A 25,338-nucleotide genomic window follows, 5' to 3' on the forward strand; every position below is an offset into this window, starting at 1 on the left:
ACTGTGTGTCACCGCGGGAAAACAGCTTTCTCTCAAACAAGACAGACGTGACCACCAGGGCCTCCCATGCACCTGAGGCAGCCAGGCCCAGCTCTGGAGCCAGAGGACCTGGGTTTGAGGGTCGACCCGGCTTTTCCAGAAGACCCTGGTCACTTCTCCACCTAAAAATACCACAGCAGGCAGGGTAGGGCAAGGACTGGATGAAATGATGATCATCCCAGCAAGGCCACCTCCACAGCTGACTTCTTCTAAGTGTGTCTTAGAAGGAGCGACTCCTTGGATGGGAGCAGTGGCTCACGCCTGTAATCCCAGCACTTTGGGAGGCTGAGGCGGGCAGATCACGAGGTCAGGAGATCGAGACCATCCTGGCAAACACAGTGAAACCCCGTCTCTACTAAAAATACAAAAAATTAGCTGGGCGTGGTGGCGGGCACCTGTAGTCCCAGCTACTTGGGAGGCTGAGGCAGAAGAATGGTGTGAACCCAGGAGGCGGAGCTTGCAGTGAGAAGAGATCATGCCCACTGCATTCCAGCCTGGGTGACAGAACGAGACTCCATCCCAAAAAATAAAAAAAAAAAATAAAAATAAAATAAAATAAAAATAAAATAAAAAAAATAAAACTATAACTTCATTAGAATAATGAGATGCCTGGAGGGGTGGACCGAGGGATGGAGACAGATGTGAGAAAGCAGGCACAGTGAAATGCGAAGGGTGGAATCGAGCTGGTGCATGTCCAGCCATAAAATTCTTTCAACTCTGCCGCACGTTCAAAAGAAAAATGCTTGGGGAAGACCTTGAGCATCCCCACTGCTGACATGTAACTAGTCCCCTGGGTACATCCCCTTCCCACCCACTGGGGTCCCAGGGAAGGGGCAGCCAAAGCACGCCCCATCCAGGACCCAGACATTAACCACTGCTGAACCGTCTGGGCACTGGGCTGATCCTGGAGACTTATTCTACTGAGACTGTGTGTCACCGCGGGAAAACAGCTTTCTCTCAAACAAGACAGACGTGACCACCAGGGCCTCCCATGCACCTGAGGCAGCCAGGCCCAGCTCTGGAGCCAGAGGACCTGGGTTTGAGGGTCGACCCGGCTTTTCCAGAAGACCCTGGTCACTTCTCCACCTACAAATACCACAGCAGGCAGGGTAGGGCAAGGACTGGATGAAATGATGATCATCCCAGCAAGGCCACCTCCACAGCTGACTTCTTCTAAGTGTGTCTTAGAAGGAGCGACTCCTTGGATGGGAGCAGTGGCTCACGCCTGTAATCCCAGCACTTTGGGAGGCTGAGGCGGGCAGATCACGAGGTCAGGAGATCGAGACCATCCTGGCAAACACAGTGAAACCCCGTCTCTACTAAAAATACAAAAAATTAGCTGGGCGTGGTGGCGGGCACCTGTAGTCCCAGCTACTTGGGAGGCTGAGGCAGAAGAATGGTGTGAACCCAGGAGGCGGAGCTTGCAGTGAGAAGAGATCATGCCCACTGCATTCCAGCCTGGGTGACAGAACGAGACTCCATCCCAAAAAATAAAAAATAAAAAAGGAGAAGGAGCAGCCCCTGCCGCTGCCCGCCCACATGTTGTGCTGAGCCGGGTGGGGAGCTCATGACTAGCCATGTCTGAGGTTGACCAGTTGGCTCTCGCCTAGGCATGTCTGAGGTCAACCAAGGTCTTATCTTGGTTCACACTTCATCTGTCAAAAGCCACATCCTGTGTTCTCAGCCGCCAGGTTCTGCTATAGTGAGGGCTCTTGTCCTCAGACAGCAACTACAGGTAGTGGATTACATGTCACAGTGAAAGGCATCAACAAGCGGGCAAGCATGGCCCCTTCCCAGCATCCCCAGAGCCTGTCCTGCCTGCATCATTGAGCCTCACAGACATGGGGAATAAAGGGTGAAGTCACCTGGGTGCAGTGGCTCACACCTGTAATCCCAGCACTTTGCGAGGCCAAGGTGGGCGGATCACAAGGTCAGGAGATCAAAACTATCCTGGCCAACATGGTGAAACCCCATCTCCACTCAAAAAATAAAAATTAGCGGGGTGTGGCAGCGTGCGCCTGTAGTCCCAGCTACTTGGGAGGCTGAGGCAGGAGAATTGCATGAACCGGGAGGCAAAGGCTGCAGTGAGCCAAGATCACACCACTGCACTCTAGCCTGGTTGACAGAGTGAGACTGTTTCAAAAAAGAAAAAAAAAGGTGAAGTCACCACCCACAACCAAAGAAAGGGGACCAGCCAGCGCGGGAACACCGACCTACACGAGGTCCGGGATGTGCTATCAAATTAAAACCTCAAACAAAAGTATAAAACGATTTGGAGTACAAGCCCAGTACAATTGATGCCAGCCCCCTGACTGTACATGAGCAGAGAAGGATGGTGCCTGGTGGGGCTGGGGGGCCTTAAATGCAGTCCTGGCATCAGACCCTGCATTTCTAGCCAGCTGACCAGGAGGGTCTCATGCCCAGGTCCTAATGTAAGTGCACTGCTGGAATGGCTTTCTTTTACAAGTTAAGCAGAGGGTCTGGGAAAGTAACTGGTAGGAGGGAGGGTAGCGTGAGTCCTCGCTCAACGCTCACAGCCCTGACCTGCCTCCTCAGAGCAGCCAAGAGGTCCAACCTCCTTTAAGCCCTCAGCCAAGAGGGCACAGGGAGGCAAAGTCATGTTCCTGTGGCCTCTGCTGTTGCAGAGACCACAGAAAGCGAAGCCACTGACCGGGAATGCCCTGTGTTGGCCCCCAGTTGGCTGGGCAGGTTTCCTGGAAGGCTAATCAATAGGTTCCCAGGGTCTGATCCTGACAAGACCCTTCCCAGCAGCAGGTCCTGGACCTGGATTTCTCACCTGGCTCAGTCTCAACTTCTCCGTCTGCAAAACTGGTGACTTGCCCTCCTGGGGTCTGAGAGGAGCAGGACTGCCCTGTGGAGACCTTGGAACAGGATCTGGCGCACAGGATCACTCCCTAGGTCAGGGCTTGAGCAGCCCAGGACATGAGCCCCACTGGGACCCTGGGCCTCAATCCCCAAGGTCCATGAAACCCAAGAAAACTTCAGCCCTTAGTCCCTGATCCCCAAAGTCTGCAGTATACAGGGGACCTTCAACCCTCCAGGCCCCAGGGGGGTCTCCTGCACTCCTTTCCTGAGCCTGGGAGGTCAGGAAACACTTTCTCTAGGTTGGTTCCATTTTCCAGATGAGGAAACTGAGGCCCATAAACCTACCCAAGGCCCCTGGCTGCACAATGGCCGTGCCAAGGGCAGGAGCCTGGACACCTGTCCCCTTGGGGTAGCCCTTTCCATAAGATTCACAGCGAACTCACAGCCAGGATGGGGCAGGCAGGCAGCACAGTGCCAGGAGCTATGGTCTACAAAGTCTCTACCTGTACCCAACTCCCAGGGGCATTCCAAGAACTCACCCAGGCATGAGGATGGAGCTGGTGGATCACCCTTGTCTCTAACCGCCACACAGCCAAGTCCTGCTCACACAGAGACTCCAGGACTCCCAGGGGACCCAGGGCCACCCCTCACTGACCTCCTGAGCCCCTCCCCACGCCTGGTGCCTGAGAGGCAGATCCCACCTGTCCCCTCCCCTGCTTCAAATACTCATGAACTCTCAGCTGCTCGCAGATGGCCCTCCTGTGCCTGATCCCTGCAGGGGACCCCGCACCCCAGCTGTCTTTGAGGATGTCTCTTCCCTAAAGCTGGAGGCAGAGGCCTTGCCTCCCTGGATCTGTCCTGCCCTCCAGCCCCACCCTACCTGCCTGCTGTTCCCCAGCCCTTGGTTGTGGCTGCCCTTGATCTGCCGGCCCAGCGCTGGGGCATTTCTTACTTGGCACCCTTTAGATCCCTTTGCATGTAAATGTTAAAGGAGAGGGAAAAACAACAGAAACCCGATTTGATGCAAACAAGGTACAAAATCAAACACATGAGGCCCTGCCTGGCCCTCCCACGGCTCAGGGGCAGGTGGAGAGGGCCAATGGGTACCTCAGGGGCACACCTGTGGGATGCCTGAGCGGCCCTCAGCCCACATGCCGCACCTGCGCCTCTGCCCGGCCACCTACTGCAGCTGCGCTTCCTCCCTCCCTGGCCTTATGTACGGAGCCGGGCAGGCCTGACTGGGTGGGTCCTCATCCTCCCAGCCCATGAGGCCAGTCAGGCGTCTGAGAACAATCCGTACTTGTTAATCTTTTATCTAGAACCTTGGACCCCAGGTCAGCCCTTCCATCCTCCCTCCTGGGATTCGCCACACAGCCCCTATACCCTGACCTTGCCTGCTATGGGACCAAGTAACTATATTCCCTTTTATGCTGGCTGAAGCTGTGGGAGAGAGGGTACCCGAGTGATAGAGGCAGGCTGTGGACCCAGTCTCACCTAGACTCGATCCCCACCTGCCAGTGAGTCCCTGTGTGACCTCAATCTGGGTCTCAGTTCCCCCAAATGTGAAACAGGAACCTTCAGAGGAATTTCTCAGAGTTTAAAGGGGGTGACTTGTGCACACAGAGGTGCTTTGAGAACAGGACCCCCAAGACCCTGGCAGTAGGGACAGGGCCGGGCCCCAACACTACATGTGGGTGGCCCACAGCCCTGGTTGTGTGTCTTCAGGTAAGTCAACTGCCCTCTCTGAGCTCATCTCCACATGGAGGGTGGGCACAGGCTTCAGAGCCACTGCAGCCTTCCATCTCCAGGCTGAGCAGCAGGGTGGCCTTAGGACGTGGAAAGCACACAATCCTCCAGAACATAGCTGGGCTAATTCCAATGAGGAACGTGTACTCCCACATCCCTGGTGGAACACCGAGGGCCCGGGAACCTGTGTCTTCTGCCAGCAGCTCTGTCAATGCCAATGGGTGGCAGGAGGCCATAAACAGGCATCACGGGGCGTGTCCGCCTCGCTTTGACTTACACAGGTATTCACAGGGTCTCAATTTCTCCTCTGTAAAATGGACACAGTTCAGTTCTGGGGCAGGAGTTCAGGGGTGAAGCCAAGAAGGCACCGGCAGAGCACGCCTCCTGCTACCCCTCCCCTCCAGGTCCTTCCTCCAAGGCCCCTCCAGGGATGCCAGGGGGGTTACCTACAGCCATCGGAACCCTGCTTTCCTGGACAATCTCCCAGATCAGGGAGTGCTGGGGCTGACCTGGGAGCAGGGCCAGGGGCCAGTCATACAACAAACATGATAAACTCCTACTCTGAGCTAGTCTCCCCCGCACCCTGCCCTTCTCCCAGGGCGCTCATGGGAGATGAGGGAAGACCACTTCCTGCCTCTCAGGAAGACAAGTCTGTCTGCACTACTGTGCTCTTCATATCTACTCTAGGAAAGCCAGTGGTAATGGTCCCATTTTAAAGATGGTGGGAAAAACACACACGCCCATGCTATGTTTTTGGTTTCTGTTTTGTTTTGAGACAGAATCTCACTCTGGTTGCCCAGGGTGGAGTGCAGTGAGGTGATCACAGCTCACTGTAGCCTCGAACTCTGGGCTAAAGCAATCCTTCCACCTTTCAGCCTCCAGAATAACTGGGACTACAGGCACATGCCACCATGCTCGGCTAACTTTTTTTTTTGCATTTTTTGTAGAATGAGGTCTCGCTATGTTACCCAGGTTGGTTTCGAGCTCCTGGACTCAAGCAATCCACCCACCTCAGCCTCCCAAAGTGTGGGATTAGAGGCATGAGCCACCACTCCTGGCCAGTGGTGTTTTAGTGTCAAATCCTCTCCAAAGACTCCCAACCCCCTAGCCTCTCACTTCACAGCACATTTCACAGATTAAGAAATTGAGATCTCATGGCAGGAGAGCGATGGAGTCCAGATGATAGCATCATCCCTGCACCAGAACAAGTATCCTCCCCGGGCTCCACTGGGCCTGTCCACAAGCTTGGGGGCAGGTATACAGTGGGGAAACTGGGGAACATGGGGAAAGTGAGGCACAGAGGTGCAGCGACTCACCCAGGTCACAGGGGGGATTCTAACCCAAAACTCCAACAAGGAGGCCAGTGCCTGGGAAGTGGTCATGGTGGTCAGAGGCAGAGCCAGGGCCAGGGAGCATGAACAAGAGCACAGGGTGCCAGACTAAGCTCCATTCCCAGCCAAATTCCAAGGCAAACAGCCTTTTGTATGCAAATATGCCAGAGCCTCCAGATACTCCCTGGCCTTGGGCTGACCTTGGACAAGTCGAGGCTATCCAAAGGGCATTGGCACTCACTCCTCCAGGTTGTTGTGCCAGGAGAAGAGGCTCCTCAGGCAGTACCAGGCCCTGGGCAGGCCTTGCTCAAACACAGGAGCAAAAGTGCTCATCACCCCAACACCACATTAGGGACTCTGGACATTAGGCTGCCAGAGAGTAAAATTAAACAAACCAAATCCACCAGCGCCAGGAACAAGTCTCAGCGCCCCCTTTGCTGAGTTGCGGAGCTCTGCTCGGTGAATTAGCTCCCTGAGCCGCAGTGTCCCCATCTGTGAGAGGAAGCCAGCCTCCTGCCACCTTCCTGCCAGTTCCCTGGGGCTGCAGGCTGACAGCGTGACCTGGTCCAGCCCACCCCACTCCGGGCTTCAGCTTCCTCCTGCACAGAGCCTTAGCCCCGCAACGCCTGAGACGGCCAGGACCCTCAGGCCTAACGCTCGTGGGTAGTGGCCACGGAAAAAAGCTTGTGGGATATCTGAGATCCCGAGTTCCGCTTTGGTTCCATTTCTACAAGGGTTAGACTTTAGAATCATTCAAGGAGCAAGGCCAGCATTCGAACCCCGGAGCCTTGGGCACGGGAGCAGAAAGCTCTTTAAGCACATTCTTGAATTCAAACACTTAAAAGTAAAATAAAAAGCAGCCTCTCTTCCTTCCGGAGGCCTTTGAGCCTCGGAGACAGCCGAGGCGATCCCAAGCCTGGTCATAGGATGACCTCGGACAGCCACTCCCCTCTCGTAGGTTCAGTTTCTCCATCTGTAAAGTGGAGCTGCGGTGGTCACCAAGGAATGGTGAAGATGACACCTCCCTCAGGCGCAGAGAGGGCTCCCGGCTCCCCCCTCCCGCCTCTGCGCCGCCCGCCCGCCAGGTGAGGCCGGTTTCGACTTCCCCCGTAGGGGCGCGGAGGGGTCCGGAGCTTGCGGCGTGGAGAGGCTTGGCCGGCCGCGGTGTCCGCAGGCGCCCGGGACCAAGGCGCAGCGGCGACTCGGGAAGGGGCGCGCGGGCTGCTGCTCGCTGCCAGGGTTCGGCTCCGCTAGGGCGCCTGTTGGGCTGGCGGAGGGTCAAGGAGGTTCATACTCGGGGCAGATCGCGGCTGTGGCCCCCACCCACGGCTGTGCGGCCCCGCGACCCCTCCCCTCGGCTTTCCCGTCTGTGAAATGGGCGCAGAGCCCCACACGCGGCCACGCGGCCTCAGCCCTCACCTGTGCGGTTCCCTGGGGCAGGCGTGGTGACCCCGGCCCGCCCCCGGGGCCTCGCCTTGCCACGGAGGGTGGCGGCCGCCCCGCGCATCCTGCGCGCTCCGAGGCGCTTGGCGGGGTCTGCCAGGGCAGTGCGCCGGGCTTGTGGGGGCGGGACCTGGACCTGGGTGAGGGGCGGGACGCAACAAGCCCCGCCTCCCGTGCCCGCCCAGGGGCGGTGCCATGCAACTTACAGACCACGCCCACACTTTGGACGGGGACCGAGGTCCGGGCGGGGGCGGGGTCCCGGTCCCCTGGGGAGCCCGAATACCCAGCGGGCCAAGCCAGCCGGCCGAGCGGAAAGTGTTGCTTCTACGGGGCGTTGCACGCTAGGCTACCTCTGCCTAACACCCTTCCCCCATCCCGCCCTGTTCTCACCTCCATTCCTAGTGTGGTTTTTCCATGCGCTTCTATGTTTTTATTTTTTGAGCAGGATTTTGCCTTCTCAGGTGCCGGATTCAGCCAGTACCAAAGGGCAAAGAGCAAAACCCCTCCCCGGCCCGCCCCTCCCACACCCCACTCACCCCCAGAGTCCTGTGTGGACCCAGCCTTCTTTCCCTGTCTCTCACTGGGCCAGGCCTTCTGAGGCACCCTGAGGTCTGGGTGCCCTTGTTGTCTTCGGTTCTCACTGAGGGGCCCCCGGCTGGGAGAAACAGGATTCCAAGCCCTGGGGTCTGGCTGCAGGGCCCACACGCACCTGGAGGCCTCCCTTCTCCTGGCTTCCCCTTCCTACCCAGCTCCACCTGCAGCGGGCCCAGAGCTGTGATCCGGGCTCTTTCTCTCTCTCTGACCCCACCCAACCCAGGCTTAGCCCCCTTCCCAAACAACCACTAAAGGGTGGGGTGTGGTGTCAGGCCTCAGACATCCTGGATCTTGGGCTGCTTGTGGGAGGCCACCTGAACCGTGCCTATCCCTGTGGACCTGGCAAAGGCAATCCTGGCAGAGGGAACAGCAGGAGCAAAGGCCCTGGTTTGGCAATGTGTGGCAGCAGAAGCCCAGAGCAGCTGGCTGAGGCATGCCTGCAGGAGCGCAGAAGGTGGCCCGGGTGGGCCAGGCTGTCTCCAGAGTGCCTGGCAGGTGACCATGAAGAGTGTGGATGTTCAGGTGGACCATGAAGCGGGGTTCCAGCAGGGCAGCCCCTCCCCGCCTCTGCTTTCCGAGCCCTCCAAAGCTGAGGTTCAGTGTGAAGCGTGAGAGGCCCTCCCCCTTTCGCCATCAGGGTTGGCGTCACCCCTGATATCTTCTTCCTCCTTGCCCTTGTGGGTCACACACGATGGCTTACTTCAAGCTCCTTTATTCAAAACCTAGCATGTGTATTCTTTCTGCCATGTCGGGAAAGGCAGGACCATCAGCAGTGCCCACTGCAGACCATGCTCTGGGACCCCACAATGTCTTGCCAAGTGGCCCCTAACCCACCTCTCAGGCCTGTGTGGTCCTTTCTCTGGTTTTGCCCACCATGCACCACCGGGCGGAGGGCCACTGCCTGTAGGTGCATGGACAGGGCTGGGAGGGAGGTCTGGGGCAGCCCTCCAATTGCTGGGTGGAGCTAGGTGGGGATGGAAAACACAAGGCTGCCTGCAGCTCCTTACGCCACCAGGCTGTGGCCCAGGCCTTCAGGACTCAAATGCTAAACACCTGGCCATTTAGGACGCGTGTTTCCTAGAGCTGTGTAACATAGCACCACAGACTGCGTGCCTGAGAACAACAGAAATTTATTGTCTTATGGTTCAGGAGGCCAGAAGTCTGAGATCAGGGTGTTGGCAGGCCTACAATTCCTCCAGAAACTCCAGGAGAACAGCCTTCCTTGCATCTTCCAGCTTCTGGCAGTTCCTTGGCCGGTGGTAACTTAACTCCTGTCTACACACGGTGCTCGCCCTGTGTCTCTCTGTGTTCACATCTCTCTTCTAAGAACACCAGTCAGATTAGGGCCCACCGTAATGTCCTCATCTTAACTTAAGACCCTATAAAGAGTCTGTAAAGACCGGCCGGGTGCAGTGGTTCACACCTGTAATCCCAGCACATTGGGAGGCGGAGGCAGGTGAATCATAAGGTCAGGAGTTCGTGACCAGCCTGGTCAACATAGTGAAACCCCATCCCTACTAAAAATACAAAAATTAGCTAGGCGTGGTGGCGCGTGCCTGTAGTCCCCGTTACTTTAAAAAAGAGTCTGTAAAGACCTTGTCTCCAAATAAGGTCATATTTGGAGGTACTGAGGGTTAGGACTTAAACATAGATTTTTGGGGGACACAGTTCAGCCCCTGACAAGTGGGATCAAGGAGGACAGAGCATGTTTTTCTGAGCAGTCTGTTGCTTGGTTGGGTTGTGGACATTTAGGCTTGTGGCGCTGGGCCTCCATTTGTACTGTTAGGGGACCTGGAGGTGGCCTAAGGGCCTGTGTCATGTCGTTTCCACAGGGAACCATATGCCTTGCTGTGGCTCAGAACACCCATTTGCTGCCAAAAGGCCATCTTCAGGAGCTGTGGGAGGGATCTGAGCCTGGTTCTGGAGGTGGGCCTGTCACCTATTTGAACCCTGATCAGGGCCATCTTGTCTACCTTTTCCCAGGCCCTTGGAATGGTTTGCTCCAGCCACGCACATGGGCGAAACTGAGGCATGTGGAAGGAACGGCATGGGCCCCCAAGGACAACCGCCTGGGGTGCCCCCTTCCATGGTGGGAACCATGGCTCTCTGACAGGCTTCCCTGATCCCTGGGGCAGGGGTGGGCACCCTTGCACTGAGTCTTCGTGTTCTTATCTGAGGGGTGGACGTGGTCCTGCCACCCTCTCAAGGCAAGTGAGAGACCGTGATGTGCTCAGGATGGAGTGGTGGCCTCTGAGCTGGACTGCCAACGCCCGGTCAGCATTTGAGCTTGGCCCACCCACCCAGCTCTCCTAGTTGCCTGGTTTCCCAGACTCTCCAAGTCTAGGCACAAACTGGGAGCAGTGCTTGGGCTTCGCCTGCCTGAGTGTGTTTCCTTGCCTTCCTCACCCTCCTCCTACATGGAGCCCTCCCTGATGGCACTCCCTGTCAGAGCCATTTCGTGCCACCTGTCCTTAAGGCCTGGTCAGCCTGTGTCACGTTTCTGAAATGAAGAGGACATGTGGCCAGGTGTAGAGCTATGGACATGTGGCCAATTGTGGCCAAGAGGATCACTTGAGGTCAGACACACCGGTAATCCCAGCTACTCAGGAGGCCAAGGCACGAAAATTTCTTGAACCTAGGAGGCAGAGGTTGCAATGATCTGAGATTGCACCACTGCACTCCAGCCTGGGTGACAGAGGGAGACTATGTCTCAAAAAACAAAACAAAACAAAACAAAACAAAATATGGGCTCCCCTGCTAAAGAGGCAGGGGAGGAGGCTAGGAGGAACGGATGGACTGCTGACAAGGCAGGCCGGGAGAAGGAAGCAGAGTCAGGCACAGCCTGAGGAACTGACCAAAGTCGCAGCCTCTTCCCAGCTCCATTTGCAACTGGGAGCACACAGTGCACTGTCAGTGGATGCTTGTTGGATGGAACCTGGGAGGCAGGGGAGGCCTGCCAGCCCCGGGGCTCAGGGTTCCACTCTGTAACATGGGGGTCTCATGCGCTGCCAGAGGTTTCCAGGGGAAGGTGAGGGTCTGGCTTGGGGGTTTCCTCTTTCCTCACACCTTAGCTGAGGTGTTGTCACCCCCAGGAAGTCTTCCTCAACCCTTGATTTGCCTGACTCAGCACCCGTGGGCCATCGTGGCCTGGGAGGGGGCCCATGCAGGAGTCTGTAGGTGACAGAGTTCTTGGCTTGACGAGTTTTTCTAAAATTAGATAATAATTGTGGAAATCTAAAACATTTTGTTTTGCTTTTTTTTTTTTGGACAAAGTCTTGCTCTGTCACCCAGGCTGAATTGCAGTGGCATGAGCTCGGCTCACTGCAACCTCTACCTCCTGGGTTCATGCAATTCTCCTGCCTCAACCTCCCGAGTAGCTGGGATTACAGGCATGCACCACCATGCCCAGTTAATTTTTGTATTTTTAGTAGAAACAGGGTTTCACCATGTTGGTCAGGGTGGTCTTGAACTCCTGACCTCAGGTGATGCACCCTCCTTGGCCTCTCAAAGTGCTGGGATTACAGGTGTGAGCCACCATGCCCGGCCTGTTTTGCTTTATTCTTGATTTTAGTTTTTACTCAATAGAAAAATGAGATTTTTGTTCTGAAAACCTCTCACAATAGACCATGTCCAGAAAGTTCTTTTGCAAAATGATAAGAGTCAGGGAAGCACTGGTGGCCTCATGGGTGTCCTCTCTTTTTAAAAACTGTATTACCTTTTAAAAACTAAAAGCAAAACAAGAAAAAAAAAAAAAAGTAACCTGAAGTTGCAGTTCTAATAGGCCAGATGTTTGCAGAGAAAATAATTTTCCCAAAATTTTCTGCTGGGCCATCTGGAGCCCTCAACACACACCACTTATCCTCCTAAAGCAAGGTGAGAGCCCTGTCCCCACTGTGCACAGCGACAAAGGCCCTCCCCAGGGGCTCTCTGCTGCTGGGGCCTGAGCTCTGACCATCAGACTGTCCTACCTGGCCGCAGCCTGCACAAACAGATCAGTCAGCCCGGGTGACATGACATCGAGCCGCCACCCTCAGGTTCAGAAACGGTGACTCAGAGACACAAAGCAAGACGCCCGGAGGGCAGAAGGAATGACAGGTTCATGGAACGGGTACTACCAAGCACCTACTGCATGCCAGGCCAGTTTAGAAGCTGGGACACAGCTGGGCCTAGGAGGGACAAACTCTGGCCAGGGGCTGCTCCCCTGCTCCTCATCCTGCAAGCCAAGGCCTTTACCTGGCCACCACTGGGCTGGCAGATGCGGGTCACCTTTTTTTCCCACCCCTCAACTCTTTTTGTACTTTCTGAATTTTCCACAATGAGCATGTATCTATTCTCTGATAAGAAACAAGGATTTTACATGCTTTGTAAATGTAAACTATTGCAAAATTTCCCATGACCATTCTGATGTTCACTTGTCAGGAAAGATGTGGACTGACCGGGGTCCTCGGCTGCTAGGATTACACGGCATTACTGTGCTCTGAGGACTTACAACCAAGCATAGGATTTCAGGTGGGGGTTGTGTTTCCATTGGCCTGGAGCTGTTCCCAGCTAAGCTGGCAGGTCAGGGGGTGCACAGGTGGGTCAAGGGCAGCCCGAGGCTTAATGCTTAAGAGCCAGTTAAGCTTCTTTGATGCCCGGCACCTGCACAGCGAGCAGCATGGGCCCCCAAGTGCCTGGTCACTGGAGAAGCGTGAGAGCCTCGCCTCCTCCCTCCCCACAGGCTTCCTGCCAGCTCCCACCCTGCCCCCGACAGAGCAGCGGCTGCTCAGCCCTCACCAGCTGCCAGGCTCAGTGTGTTTTAGTCCTGCCTCTTCACCAGCCCTCTAGTGGCCTCAGGTAAGCCCGCACCCCCTGGGCTCCAGTTTCCCCACCTCCTCTTAAAAAGGGCTAAATCGGAGGGTCCTGACAGCCTGGGGCGGGTGCAGTGTGTCTGGCAGCCATGCCGCTGAAGCTCAGAGTCTCTGCTCGGGCCGCTCAGGTTCCCTGGCCTACCACCTCCTTATATCTTTGGAGGAGGCATTCCTGCGGCCCCCCAGCGGGGGCAAGGGTTACATCGGGATATGGCCCCCGGGTGGCCTCTCAGTGGCCTGTAAGGTTGGCTGAGGCTCATCCATACAGAGACATCAGAGAGACTCAGCCTTAGGAAGCTCCTTGGAAGTTTCCTGTTTTACAGATGGGGAGACTGAGGCCTGCAGCAAGGGGAGAGTCTCCCTACAAACCAGGCTTTGGAGCCTGTCTGGGGTCAGCCTGTGGGACTTGGGCATGTGACTTGGGCTCTCCTTGCCTCAGTTTCCTTCCACTCCCAACAAAAAATGGGCATGCCAGAACTCCTGTCCCAGGGCCAAGGGTGGAGCCCATGATAGACGGAGCTTTGCTGCCATCTCTGGAGGAAAGTGGAGAGCAGGAAGGGCTGCGGCGGCTCCCTGTCTACACTCACCTCTCCCTCTGCCTGCGTTGGCAGCTCCAGTTTTCTAATAATCACTCAGTTACCGTTGATGAGGGCTTCACCATCCCCATTTTACAGACAGGAAACTGAGGCTTAAGCCTGTGAGTCACGTATTTGCTAAGTGGCTAAAGCAGCAGGGGACAAAAACCCAAGTTAAACCCATGGATGAATAAGGAGGCAGGTTATAGGTGATGGGGGAAAGGTGTCTGTAGGACTCCATCTGTCTCTCCATCGCTCAGCATGCGTTCCTCTGTCTATTGGCCTCATCCACCCCACCACGGATGCTGCAGCTTCAAGGTTCTGAGCAGAGACCTTGCAGCTCACAGTCCTAGAGGCAGGGCAAGGCTCTCTCCCAGGATCCTAACATCTCATCCCAGGATGGATCACCCTCAACACTGTGGCCAGGCAGAGGCACTTGGCTGGGCGAGGGTTCCAGTATCTCTGTAACTGTTACTGGATAACCACAGATACTTCTTAGAATGGCAATAATCCTTTCCTTTGCTCACGAACCTGCAATTTAGGCGGGACCCAGCATCTGGTCTCTGCTCCGTGGGGAGGTTCAACTGGAGCAGAGATCCATTCCCAGGCCGGCTTATCGCAGGCTGACACGTTGGTGCAGGCTGTTGACTACTCTCCCAGGGACGGCTTGAGCTTTCTCACAACATGCTGGCTGGCTTTCCAGGAGCAAGCATTCCAGAGGACAGGAAGTGGAAGCTGCCAGTTTCTCAAGGCCTCAGCCCAGAAACGATACTTCTGTTATATTATTTTCACCAAGCATAGAGCTCAGAGTCAAGGAGTAGAAACAAAGAGCTCACTTTCAATGGGAGTGTCAACAAATTGGAGGGCCACCAGAGGGGCCAAGGCCTGTGCTTTGGATAGGAGCACCAGGCCAGGTTGTCGTCAACCACTTATTTTTTTTTTTTTTTTTTGAGACGGAGTCTCGCTCTGTCGCCCAGGCTGGAGTGCAGTGGCGCGATCTCAGCTCACTGCAAGCTCCGCCTCCCAGGTTCACGCCATTCTCCTGCCTCAGCCTCCCGAGTAGCTGGGACTACAGGCACCCGCCATCTCGCCCGGCTAGTTTTTCGTATTTTTTAGTAGAGACGGGGTTTCACCATGTAGACCAGGATGATCTCGATCTCCTGACCTCGTGATCCACCTGTCTCGGCCTCCCAAAGTGCTGGGATTACAGGCTTGAGCCACCGCGCCCGGCCATCAACCACTTCTTGAGTATCTGCTGTGCACCTGAGCTCCAGAAGCCTCTCCTCGTTAGAACGCCAAGATCAGGCTGAGACCCGAAATGTACACATGATCCCATGACTTTTATTTTCTTTTTTTCCCTTTTATTATTATTTTTTTTGAGACGGAGTCTCGCTCTGTTGCCCAGGTTGGAGTGCAGTGGTGCCATCTTGGCTCACTGCAAGCTCCGCCTCCCGGGTTCACGCCATTCTCCTGCCTCAGCCTCCCGAGTAGCTGGGACTGCAGGTGCCCACCACCACGCCCAGCTAACTTTTTGTGTTTTTAGTAGAGACGGAGTTTCATCATGTTAGCCAGGATGGTCTCGATCTCCTGACTTTGTGATCTGCCTGCCTGGGCCTCCCAAAGTGCTGGGATTACAGGTGTGAGCCACCGCCCCCAGACCCCTGTGCTCTTTTCATTCTTGTCTCCTTCAGCCCCTATGGTCCTGAGTTCTCCTGGAAACCACCTCATTCTCGGCTCCTCAGAGAGAATTGCAGAGGGCAAAGGGAGGGCCAAAACTAGCCCATTTGGTGACTTTGTACAAATTTGGAGAAGGCCACATCCCTGAGGGTGGTACATGGGCTGGATCTCAATGTATGTACACATTCCTCAGTGCCTCTGTGTAGTGGATGACCTGCTCAACTGAACATGGCAATCCTTGGTGGGAATCGTGTCACTGCAGCCTTCAGGGGCTAAGAGCTTACTGGTCCTGCACTACACACCACCTGCAGTGCAAATGGCCACTGCCTCTGGAAGTCAGACTTCAAGAAATGGTTCTGTGAACAGGCCCCTACCTGGCTGTTCCGTGGAGTCAAAAGTCCTTCCCCTTGCTTCTTGATTTTTTTTTTTTTTTTTTTTTTTTTTGAGACGGAGTCTCGCTCTGTCACCAGGCTGGAGTGCAGTGGCATGGTATCGGCTCACTGCAACCACTGCCTCTTGGGTTCAAGCAATTCTCCTGCCTCAGCCTCCTGAGTAGCTGGGACTACAGGTGTGTGCCACCATGCCCAGCTAATTTTCATATTTTTAGTAGAGACCTCACCATGTTGGCATTTTTAGTAGAGACCTCACCGTGCTGGCGAGGATGGTCTGGATCTCTTGACCTCATGATCCGCCCACCTCAGCCTCCCAAAGTGCTGGGATTACAGGCATGAGCCACTGCACCCGGCTGCTTCCCAAGTTTATTTCATACACTCATTAATACTGATGGGCTCTGCCTGTCTCTGTGCTCCATGCTGCTGGCCCTGGAGATCTCCCAAATCCACAGGGCCCAGGAGCAAAGTCCTCACTCCCCAGTGACGCAGGAGACCCCCTCCCCCAGCCTGTCCCTACAGTGTTCCAGCTGCAGTGACTTTCCTGCCCCAGCCCTGTCCCCACAGTGTTCCAGCTGCAGTGACTTTCCTGCCCCAGCCCTGTCCCCACAGTGTTCCAGCTGCAGTGACTTTCCTGCCCCAGCCCTGTCCCCACAGTGTTCCAGCTGCAGTGACTTTCCTGCCCACTCTGCTCAGCTCTGTGGCCTTGCTAGTGCTTCAGCACTCAGCTCGGGCACCACGTTCTCCAGCACGGATTCCCTAGCCATCCAGGCTGGGTGGGGTTGGACCACAGGTTTGCTCCCTCCTCAAATCCCCTGCAGACAAATCATACCTCAAGGGCAGGAACCATGCCTGACTCATCTCTGTGGCCCCAGAGCCCAGCGTGGGGCCGGGCACAGAGCAGGCACTGGTGAGGAGGGTCTGAGGAACATGCAAATGAGACAGTCCGAATAGGTAATGCGGTCGATGACACTGGAAAACACCTGTTGTTCTTTTTTCTCCTCTCACCAAATTGAGCTCTAGTTCAAAATATGGAATTTGGCTTCAGGCCATCCTGAGCTCAAACCCTGGTCCTGAGCCAGCTGACTTTGGGGTGGTCACCTGTAGCAGATGCCGTCTGTGCCTGCCATGTCTCCTCAGCCATGCCCACTCGGGGGGCCCTCAGTCCAACTTCCAGCTGCTGGAGACTCCCTCCGGGGGCCCGTATTAATCATATTTTTTATTTTCTGTATTCTGATGCTTTGACATCTTGGGGACTTGCTGACCCTGGAGTGACGGCCCCTCGCAGGGATAGCCAGTCTCTAGAGAGAGTAAAGGACTTGCCTGTGATCACGCCTTTCAAGTGCAAACCAACCCAGAGCCCACATCCCACACCACCTATCGGGGTTACCACACTCCGGGCCACCATCCCCCCGCACTCCTCACCCCGAGGCAGGTGCCAGACAACCAGCAAGAGCCTCTGTGCCCCAGAGCCCACGGAAATGATTCGCACCGGCCAGTACTCAGCCTGCTTACCCTGCCTTGCCCACACCTTCCTGCAAAACCACGGTAAAGGCTCCGGCCCACAGTTCCCCCATTCCCTCTGCCTGCTGACCAACCCTGGTGCTTCCCTGCGTGGCCCTGCGAGGGTGGCGGCCTCTTCCACTTCGGGTCTGTGATAGCAAAGCTATGTTCTCAATGGTAGTTGTCTACTGACCTGCTGGCCTCACCATACCTGAATAATAACAAAACCGGAATCATCTTCAAACAGGTCCAAAGTCCCTCTGCTCATGCAGGGCAGGCCGGAAATGTGGGAGAATGACGAATGGTCCCTAGAGAAGCCCTCAACCAGTGTCTCCAAGTGTCTCTGAGGTGTTGGAGGGTAAATGCCCAGCTGGATGGTACCAGGGTGACTGTCTACCCTGTGAGAAGCCAGAACTGAACTGGCATTCACCACTCCTGTTGAACATAAACAGTCTCCCAGGGCATCAGTATCAGACAAGACCACTTCAACATATTGTCTTGGCACAGAAAAAACAAAGTCAAAGTCACAGGCCAAGTGTGGTGGCTCACGCCTGTAATCCTACCACTTTGGGAGGCTGATGCAGGTGGATAACCTTGAGCCCAGGAGTTCAGCCAAGACCAGCCTAGCTAACATGGCAAAACCCTGTCTCTACTAAAAAATACAAAAATTAGCTGGGCATGGTGGTAGGTACCTGTAATGCCAGATACTTGAAAGGCCGAGGCAGCAGAATCGTTTGAACCCAGGAGGCAGAGGTTGCAGTGAGCTGAGATCGTGCCATTGCACTCCACCTGGGTGACAGAGTGAGACTCCATCTCAAAAAAAAAAAAAAAAAGGGAAAAAGTCACTGGAAAGATAATACCAATACCCCAGCGTTTCTGCTGGTGCAACATTCTCAGAAATCTTGTTGGTCTCCTGTGTAGTTTACAGGGACCATGCCATCAGACAAGAGGCTCTATCCACAGATCATTCCTGGATAACCTCATCTCTCTTCCTCCGTTCCACTGAGATGGTTGATTGGATCCACAAGTCACATTCATAATGTCTTCAACAAAATGTCCAGCAACACCCTTGGTGTTCTCTTCACACTTTCTTTCCACACTTTCTCAATAGTGAATCTGCTAATTTTAGCAATCTGGACAGGCTAAGCGCTTCCCAGATTACCAAGTACAGTTCCCTTTTGCTTAACAGTTCCTTCCTCAATTTATCTCTTTTCTCTTGAAAGAGATAAATTGCTACAAGCAGCAAAAACAAACCAGGCCATACCTTCCACACCGTTTGGAAATCTCCTACTTTCTACCCAACACTAGAATGTAGTTCAGCCAACTTCTGTGCCACTCTATAACACAGATCAGTTTTCCTCCTCTTTCCAATAGCATGTTCCTTACTCTCTTCTAAGGCCTCACCAGAAGCACCTGTGATGTTCATATTTCTACGAACATTCTGTTCTTTTTTTTTTTTTCTTTTTTGAGATGAAGTCTTGCTCTGTTGCCCAGCCTAGAGTGCAGTGGTGCGATCTCAGCTCACTGCAACCTCTACCTCCTGGGTTTAAGTGATTCTCCTGCCTCAGCCTCCCCAGTAACTGCGACTACAGGTGCATGCCACCACACCTGACTAATTTTTGTATTTTTAGTAGAGACAGGGTTTCACCATATTGGTCAGGCTAGTCTTGAACTCCTGACCTCGTGATCTGCCTGCCTCGGTCCCCCAAAGTGCTGAGATTACAGGTGTGAGCCACTGCACCTGGCCTGTTCTTCATGACATACATATTATTTAAGATGATAGATTCGATCAGGTGTGATGACTCATGCCTGTAATCCCATCACTTTGGGAGGCCAAGCCAGGTGGATCACCTGAGGTCAGTAGTTTGAGACCAGCCTGGCTAACATGGTGAAACTCTGTCTCTACTAAAAATACAAAGAATTAGCCAGGGCCAGGTGCGGTGGCTCAAGCCTGTAATCCCAGCACTTTGGGAGGCCGAGACGGGCGGATCACGAGGTCAGGAGATCGAGACCATCCTGGTTAACATGGTGAAACCCCGTCTCTACTAAAAAATACAAAAATCTAGCCAGGTGTGGTGGCGGGCGCCTGTAATCCCAGCTACTCGGGAGGCTGAGGCAGGAGAATCGCTTGAACTTGGGAGGCAGAGGCTGCAGTGAGCCGAGATCACACCATTTGCACTCCAGCCTGGGCAACAAGAGTGAGACTCTTGTCTCAAAAAAAAAAAAAAAAAAAAGATAGATTTCTCTACATTTTTCTTTGATTTCTAATCCTCATGAGGAGCACCTTAAATAAATGTCCACTTTTCTACCAACAAGCACTTGAAGGCCATCTAGGCTTTTTCTATCAAGCACCTCAAAACTCTTCCAGCTTCTACCCATTACTCAACTCCAAAGCTACTTTTGCATTTTCAAAAATTTGTCACAACAGCACCTCACTTCCTGGTGCAAAATCTGTCTTAGTTTTCTAGGGCTACCACACAAATTAATTCTCTCACAGTTCTGGGGGGCCAGGAGTCTAAAATCTAGGGGTTGCCAGGGCCAAGACCCCTTTGAAAGCTCTGGGGGAGGAGGATTCTTCCTTGCCTCTTTCTAGGTTCTGGTGACTCCCAGAAATCCTTGATATTCTTTGGTTTGTAGAGGCATCACTCTAATCTCTGCCTCTGCCGTCCCATGGCCTTCTTCCCTGTGTGTATCTCTCCTCTTTTTTTCCTTTTTTTTGAGATGGAGTCTTGCTCTGTCACCCAGGCTGGAGTGTAGTGGCGTGATCTTGGCTCACTGCAACCTCCACTTCCTGGATTCAAGCGATTCTCCTGCCTCAGCCTCCCCAGTAGCTGGGACTACAGCCGTGTGCCACCACATCAGATACTTTTTGTATTTTTAGTAGAGACGGGGTTTCACCATGTTGGGCAGGCTGGTCTCAATCTCCTGACCTCACGATCCACCCGCCTTGGCCTTCCAAAGTGCTGGGATTACAGGTGTGAGCCACCGCACCCGGCCCTCTCCTCTTCTTATAGGGGCAAAAATCATTGGATTTAGGGGTTATCCTAATCGAATGTGGCTGTTACAACTCTCATTCATATTAATGCTGCCTCAACATCCATCTTGTCCTGTCCCTGGCTTGTCACACCTGAGCTGTGTATTTTGCCACAGTCTCCATGCAGTTCTTGTTTTTGCATTTTGGATAGATAAGGTCTCATACTCTGAACTGCAGGATCACCTTACTTCTGCTTTAAGTCTGGTGAACTTGACAATGTAGCCAAGTTCCAGTGCTTACCCTCATGCTTCCTTTAAATCAACCAATGAGCCCCTGACTCAGGAAACCCACGTAGATAACACCCTGGACCCCAGTAAAGCCTTTGCCCCCAGATCCCCCTCTCTTTCTCCTTACCTGCTGCTGAGCACGTGTCCCAGACGTCCCCTCCCTTTCCCATGGGCCTTGTGAGGCATGCTGCCCTCTGCTCCCTGAGCTTTGTGAATTAGAAACTCAATCCTTTTGCCATTTTGGTCTGAGGTCCCCCACTGACTAAACCGAACCTGACCTAAATGCCTCACTGTCGCAAACAGTGACCTCATCTTAATTTAATGAATTACATCCCGTTTCCAAATCAGGCCACGTGCTTAGGATGGACATGAATTTGGAGGTGACATTATTCAACACACTGTACCTTGTATTGACTTTCAGCCTTTCTCTGCCTCAATCTCCACTCCCCTGCTCGGTTTCCTAGATCACCTCTCAGATAAACTCCTTACACTGAAATCTACATAGCAGGGCCTGCTACTGGGAGAACGTGCCTCAGGCATGGCCTCCCGATGCTGAGCTGCAGAGTACTTCTCTCCATGCAGGTGAGGGCAGTAGCCCTTTCCTCTGAGGTTTTGTTGAGGGCAGAGGAGAGAATCCTCTTGTCTCACAGAGCAAAATATTCACTTCATGACTCTGGGAAGAGAGGTGCTTTGAGACTATACCCCAATATAATTTTTCTTTTTCTTTTCTTTTCTTTTTTTTTTTTTTTTGAGATGGAGTCTCGCTTTGTCACCAGGCTGGAGTACAGTGGCGCGATCTCGGCTCACTGCAACCTCTGCCTCCCAGGTTCAAGCGATTCTCCTGCCTCAGCCTCCCGAGCAGCTGTGACTACAGGCGCCGCCACCTTGCCCAATTGATTTTTGTATTTTTAGTAGAGATGAGGTTGTTTCACCATGTTGGCCAGGATGGTCTCGATCTCTTGACCTCGTGATCTGCCTGCCTTGGCCCCCCAAAATGCTTTACTGGCGTGAGCCACCGCGCCCAGCCATGATTTATCTTAAATGTGAATGGGCTGTTCAGGTATCTGCAGTTTTTCAATGTCTCTTTGGAACAGATGTTGTTGGAAGGGGTGGATCTTTTTTTTTTTTTTGAGATGGAGTCTTGCTTTATTGCCCAGACTGGAGTGCAGTGGTGCGATCTCGGCTCACTGCAACCTCCGCCTCCTGTGTTCAAGCAATTCTCCTGCCTCAGTCTCCTGAGTAGCTGGGATTACAGGCATCCACCACCATGCCTGGATGATGTTTTTGTATTTTTGGTAGAGATGGGATTTCACCACGTTGGCCAGGCTGGTCTCAAACTCCTGACCTCAGGTGATCCGCCTGCCTTGGCCTCCCAAAGTGCTGGGATGACAGCGTGAGCCACTGGGCCTGGCCAGGGGTGGATAATTTACGTGAGTTTTGATAAGGGAAAGGGAAAGCCAAGCTTCCTTTCTGAGATGGAGATTCATGAGGAAGTTGTGTGTAGAATTTATAGTGGGCAGCACTGGGGCACTGAAGACTAAGCTTTCCGAGGGGGCCAGGCCTGGCCCCTGCAGAAAAGAGGAAGAGATGCTGTGAGCCTGGATGCTGGGTGGGGGAAATATGGCCAAGGCAGGACATTTTGGAGAGCAGAGGCTGATCCGTGCAAAACAGTGGCTGCTGGGTGGAGAAGGACAGCAGTTAGCAGAAAACGTGACTCCACGTGAAATTTATTGACTCATGACTAACTGCTCTAGATGAAACCAGAGATCTGACTTCCTCCCACCTCTGCCTGGGTCTGACTGGGAGGCTCTTCCAGTTCCAAGATGGCCGCCCAAGCTCAGCAGCCAGGCTCCCTCTTGTCATCCGGGGGTGGGGAGGCCATCTTGGGCCATGTGACCATGCCAACCAATCACTGTGGCCAAGGGAATGGGGATACTGATTGGCTCGGGTCGAGTCACAGGACCCCAAAGTGGAGTCTTTACTTTCCAGAAATTCGGGGCTCAGCTGACACACACCCAGCCTCCAGCTCTTTCTCTCTTAGGTGATGATACCCATTGCTGTCCCCAAGCCTCCAGGGCACAGCCTTGTGTTTGTCCCACCCTGGCTAGACAGGAAGGGCTGAGTCCAGCCTGGGACCAGTGCTGGGCATCCGTCAACAGGGTGGGAGGAGGCCCCAAGGGAGCAAGGACGGAAGCGTGGAAGTGGGCAGGCTGCCGCCGTCAGGGACCTCGGGAACACTCATGTCCAAGGCAGCACTAAGGCCTGCACCTCCTGTGGCCCAGCTGGAAGGGGCCTTAGCGCACAAGGGATTCGGGGGCCATGGAGCCCGACAGCTGGGAGATGGCATGTGGCTGCTGTCCGACCACACCATTGTCATCCTGGCTAAGCTGCAGCCTTCCGGAGGCTTGCGGGAGCCTCTGTCAGAGCTTCCCACCTAGGCTCAGGGCACTGAGCCCATAAATCCACCAAGGCAGTGTGAGGAGAGCTGGGTAGGCCCTGAGGCCAGGCGGCCCAGGCGGCTGCTTTCCAGGATAGAATGTGCAGAATGTGGGGTGCCTGCCTGGTTGCTCCCCGATGGCCTGCCCTGCCTCCCTTTTTGGCCCACCCAGACCTTCAGCTTTATGTAACACCCCTGGAACTGAGGGAGGAGCCCCGGAGGTAGACGGAGCCTGTGGCTCCAGCAGGTCCCTTTCCTCAACCTCAGTTTTCTCCCCAGTATATGGGGAGGAATCCTCCATCCAGAGTAACGATGTGAATGATGTTGTGGGCAGGGAGCAGCCTGGCCTCTTGTTGCAACCAGCTGCTGCAGAGACCAACAGGTGCCCCTCAGGAACCATGACTGCTTCAACCTGGGGCGAGAGGGAGGTCCTGAGGGGAAGGGTGGAGGGGCCTGGACCATACCTGCCCAGTGCCAGGTGCTGCCTGCATGGACATAGTATTTCAGCTTCAGAGCCAACCACCACTGGCCCTGCCTACTGGGGCCCAGAAAGTAGGGTGTCTTGGGGTGGGTGCCTGAAGGAATGGGCTGTGGGGTCATGATGCAGCCGCCCCCAGGAACCAGCTGGGCCCGAAGCTCCCCCTGGATGCCCCTGGAGGGATCATCCAGAGGGATTTTGTTGGCAGAAACACAGCAAGCAGCCCTAAGGGAAGGTGAGCGCACCCTCCTTCCTGCATGCTTAGTGCCAGAACTGGCTGCTCAGAGGGGCTTGGATTCTGGAAAGTGGGAGATGCTGCTGGGGCAGCTGGTGATAAGACAGAGTTCTGGAGGCCTCCATGGCTGCAGGGAGGGCAGGGCTGGGACTACCCAAAGGCCTGGGCTCTGGTCTCTGGGGTAAGCCACCCTCTTAGGCTGGGGCTTGTGGGGGCCAGTGGCTTTTCAGAGGTCCTGTCCTGCTGCAGATCCTGCTGCCTCCATGGGATGGTGGGAGGCAGGCACAGCGGGAATTGGACTGACTGCATCCCAGTCTCCCTCTGCCCATGTCCTGGGGGCATGGACGCTTGTTTGGGTCTTAGTGTGCCCGTCTTTACAACAGGACCAACTATCTGAGAAGGAACTGACTCTGATGTCCCTGAGACCCAGGACGGTGAGTGAGGCAGGGGAGCACTGAGCTTTATGACCTCAGACAGCCTCTACTTCCCCGTCTATAAAATGAGGATCCCAGACCCAAAGTGCTCAGGGCCCTTATGGCAAGGCAGGAGTTACTGAGCCTTTCCAAGGCTATGGACAGGTATTCACTGAGCACCTACTGTGGGCCAGGCACTGCTAGAGGGGCTGCTTCCTGCCCTCTCGGAGCTTCTAATCTATGTGGGAAAAGAGAGGTTAAACCAGAAAGCAAATGGCTAAACAAAGAAGTGCAGAGGCTGGAGGGCTGTCTGCGGAGGCGGCATCTGAGCACAGTGAGTGTTGAGGCGGCAGCCCACGAAGCCCTGCAGGAAGAGCCCCCAGGCCCAGGGAACAGCATGTCCCAAGGCCCCAGGAGGAAAGGAGGCTGGTGGTTCTGAAGGCCAGGTAGCTGCAGACTGGTGATGGGGCTGAAAGTGTACCTATGCCTGGGGCTACAGGTGGTGTTTGGTCCCCTGTCCCAGAAGTCCAAATGGTGCTCAGTGCACTTCCCTATGGGACGGGGCACTTGGGAGGCCCGCCTTCCCTGTGTGGTGGCCTAGGCTGAGCCCCCAAAGAGTCTGCTAGCAGTACCTGGTGCGTGAGCAAATGGAAGAAAAGCAAATTAAGGGCCGGACGCAGTGGCTCATGCCTGTAATCCCAGCAATTTGGGAGGCCGAGGCAGGTAGATCCCCTGAGGTCAGGAATTCCAGACCAGCCTGGCCAACATGGTGAAACCCCATCCCTACTAAGAATACAAAAATTAGCTAAGTGTGGTGGTGTGCACCTGTAATCCCAATTATTGGGGAGGCTGAGGCAGAGGGTGCAGTGAGCTGAGATCGCACCACTGCACTCCAAGCCTGGGTGACAGAGTGAGACTCCATCTCAAAAAAAAAAAAAAAGTAAATAAATAAATGAGGGAATCCTAGACAGCCCCTAACTTACTGCGTGACCTTGGGAAAGTGCACTCCCCTCTCCGGGTCTCATTTTCACTACTGCCAAAACACCTTCTCAGTCGTAATTCTCCTCTCAGGCAGCTGGGGAGCACTGGGCTTTTTTCACTACTGCCAGAACACCTTCTCAGTCATAATTCTCCTCTCAGGCAGCTGGGGAGCACTGGGCTTGCAGCAGGCCCTCCTGGAAGCTCATTCATCTTCCCCAGGACTGCCAGGCTGCAGCCAGCACCCTGCTCTGGGCCTAGTAAGGTGGGGTGTGCCGGGTGGGGAACCTGCCCATGGCAGAAGCACACCCCTCCGCTCTGTGCTGGTTTGCTCTCGCCGCCCACCACCGCTTGCACCTGTGAAAGCCTTTCAGCTCTGGTGTCCACTGTGCTCCAACCTTAGCCCTTGGGCTGGTACCAGGAGCCCCCATCCTGCAGGCTAGGGTGTGGGGGAGCCTCGGAAGGGCCCCCAGCCCAGTCCTTCCCTGACTCCTGCGGTGATGGACTCCCCAGACTCTGTGCTGCCCCGTTCCACGTTCTTCAGGCCTGAGACCCCAGGAGCT

General features: G+C 54.6%; 1 protein-coding gene across 5 annotated transcripts in view; it reads right to left on the reverse strand.

The window, feature by feature from the left end:
• The window catches only part of SUSD3 (sushi domain containing 3), a 28,322-nt gene extending 20,803 nt beyond the window's left edge, over nt 1–7,519 (reverse strand). For 2 of the 5 annotated variants that reach the window (XM_033236736.1, XM_033236732.1), the window contains exon 1: nt 7,362–7,519. In XM_033236736.1, coding sequence (XP_033092627.1) covers nt 7,362–7,449 — 88 coding nt within the window. In that variant the 5' untranslated portion in view covers nt 7,450–7,519. Of the gene's footprint in view, nt 1–2,836; nt 5,460–7,361 lie in introns of those variants that run through there. The other 3 variants (XM_033236733.1, XM_033236734.1, XM_033236735.1) reach the window with 3 other exon arrangements.
• Between the last annotated feature and the right edge of the window lie 17,819 nt (nt 7,520–25,338).

This window comes from Trachypithecus francoisi, unplaced genomic scaffold (genome assembly GCF_009764315.1).
Source record: "Trachypithecus francoisi isolate TF-2019V2 unplaced genomic scaffold, Tfra_2.0 Lachesis_group16, whole genome shotgun sequence".
NCBI classification, from domain to species: domain Eukaryota; kingdom Metazoa; phylum Chordata; class Mammalia; order Primates; family Cercopithecidae; genus Trachypithecus; species Trachypithecus francoisi.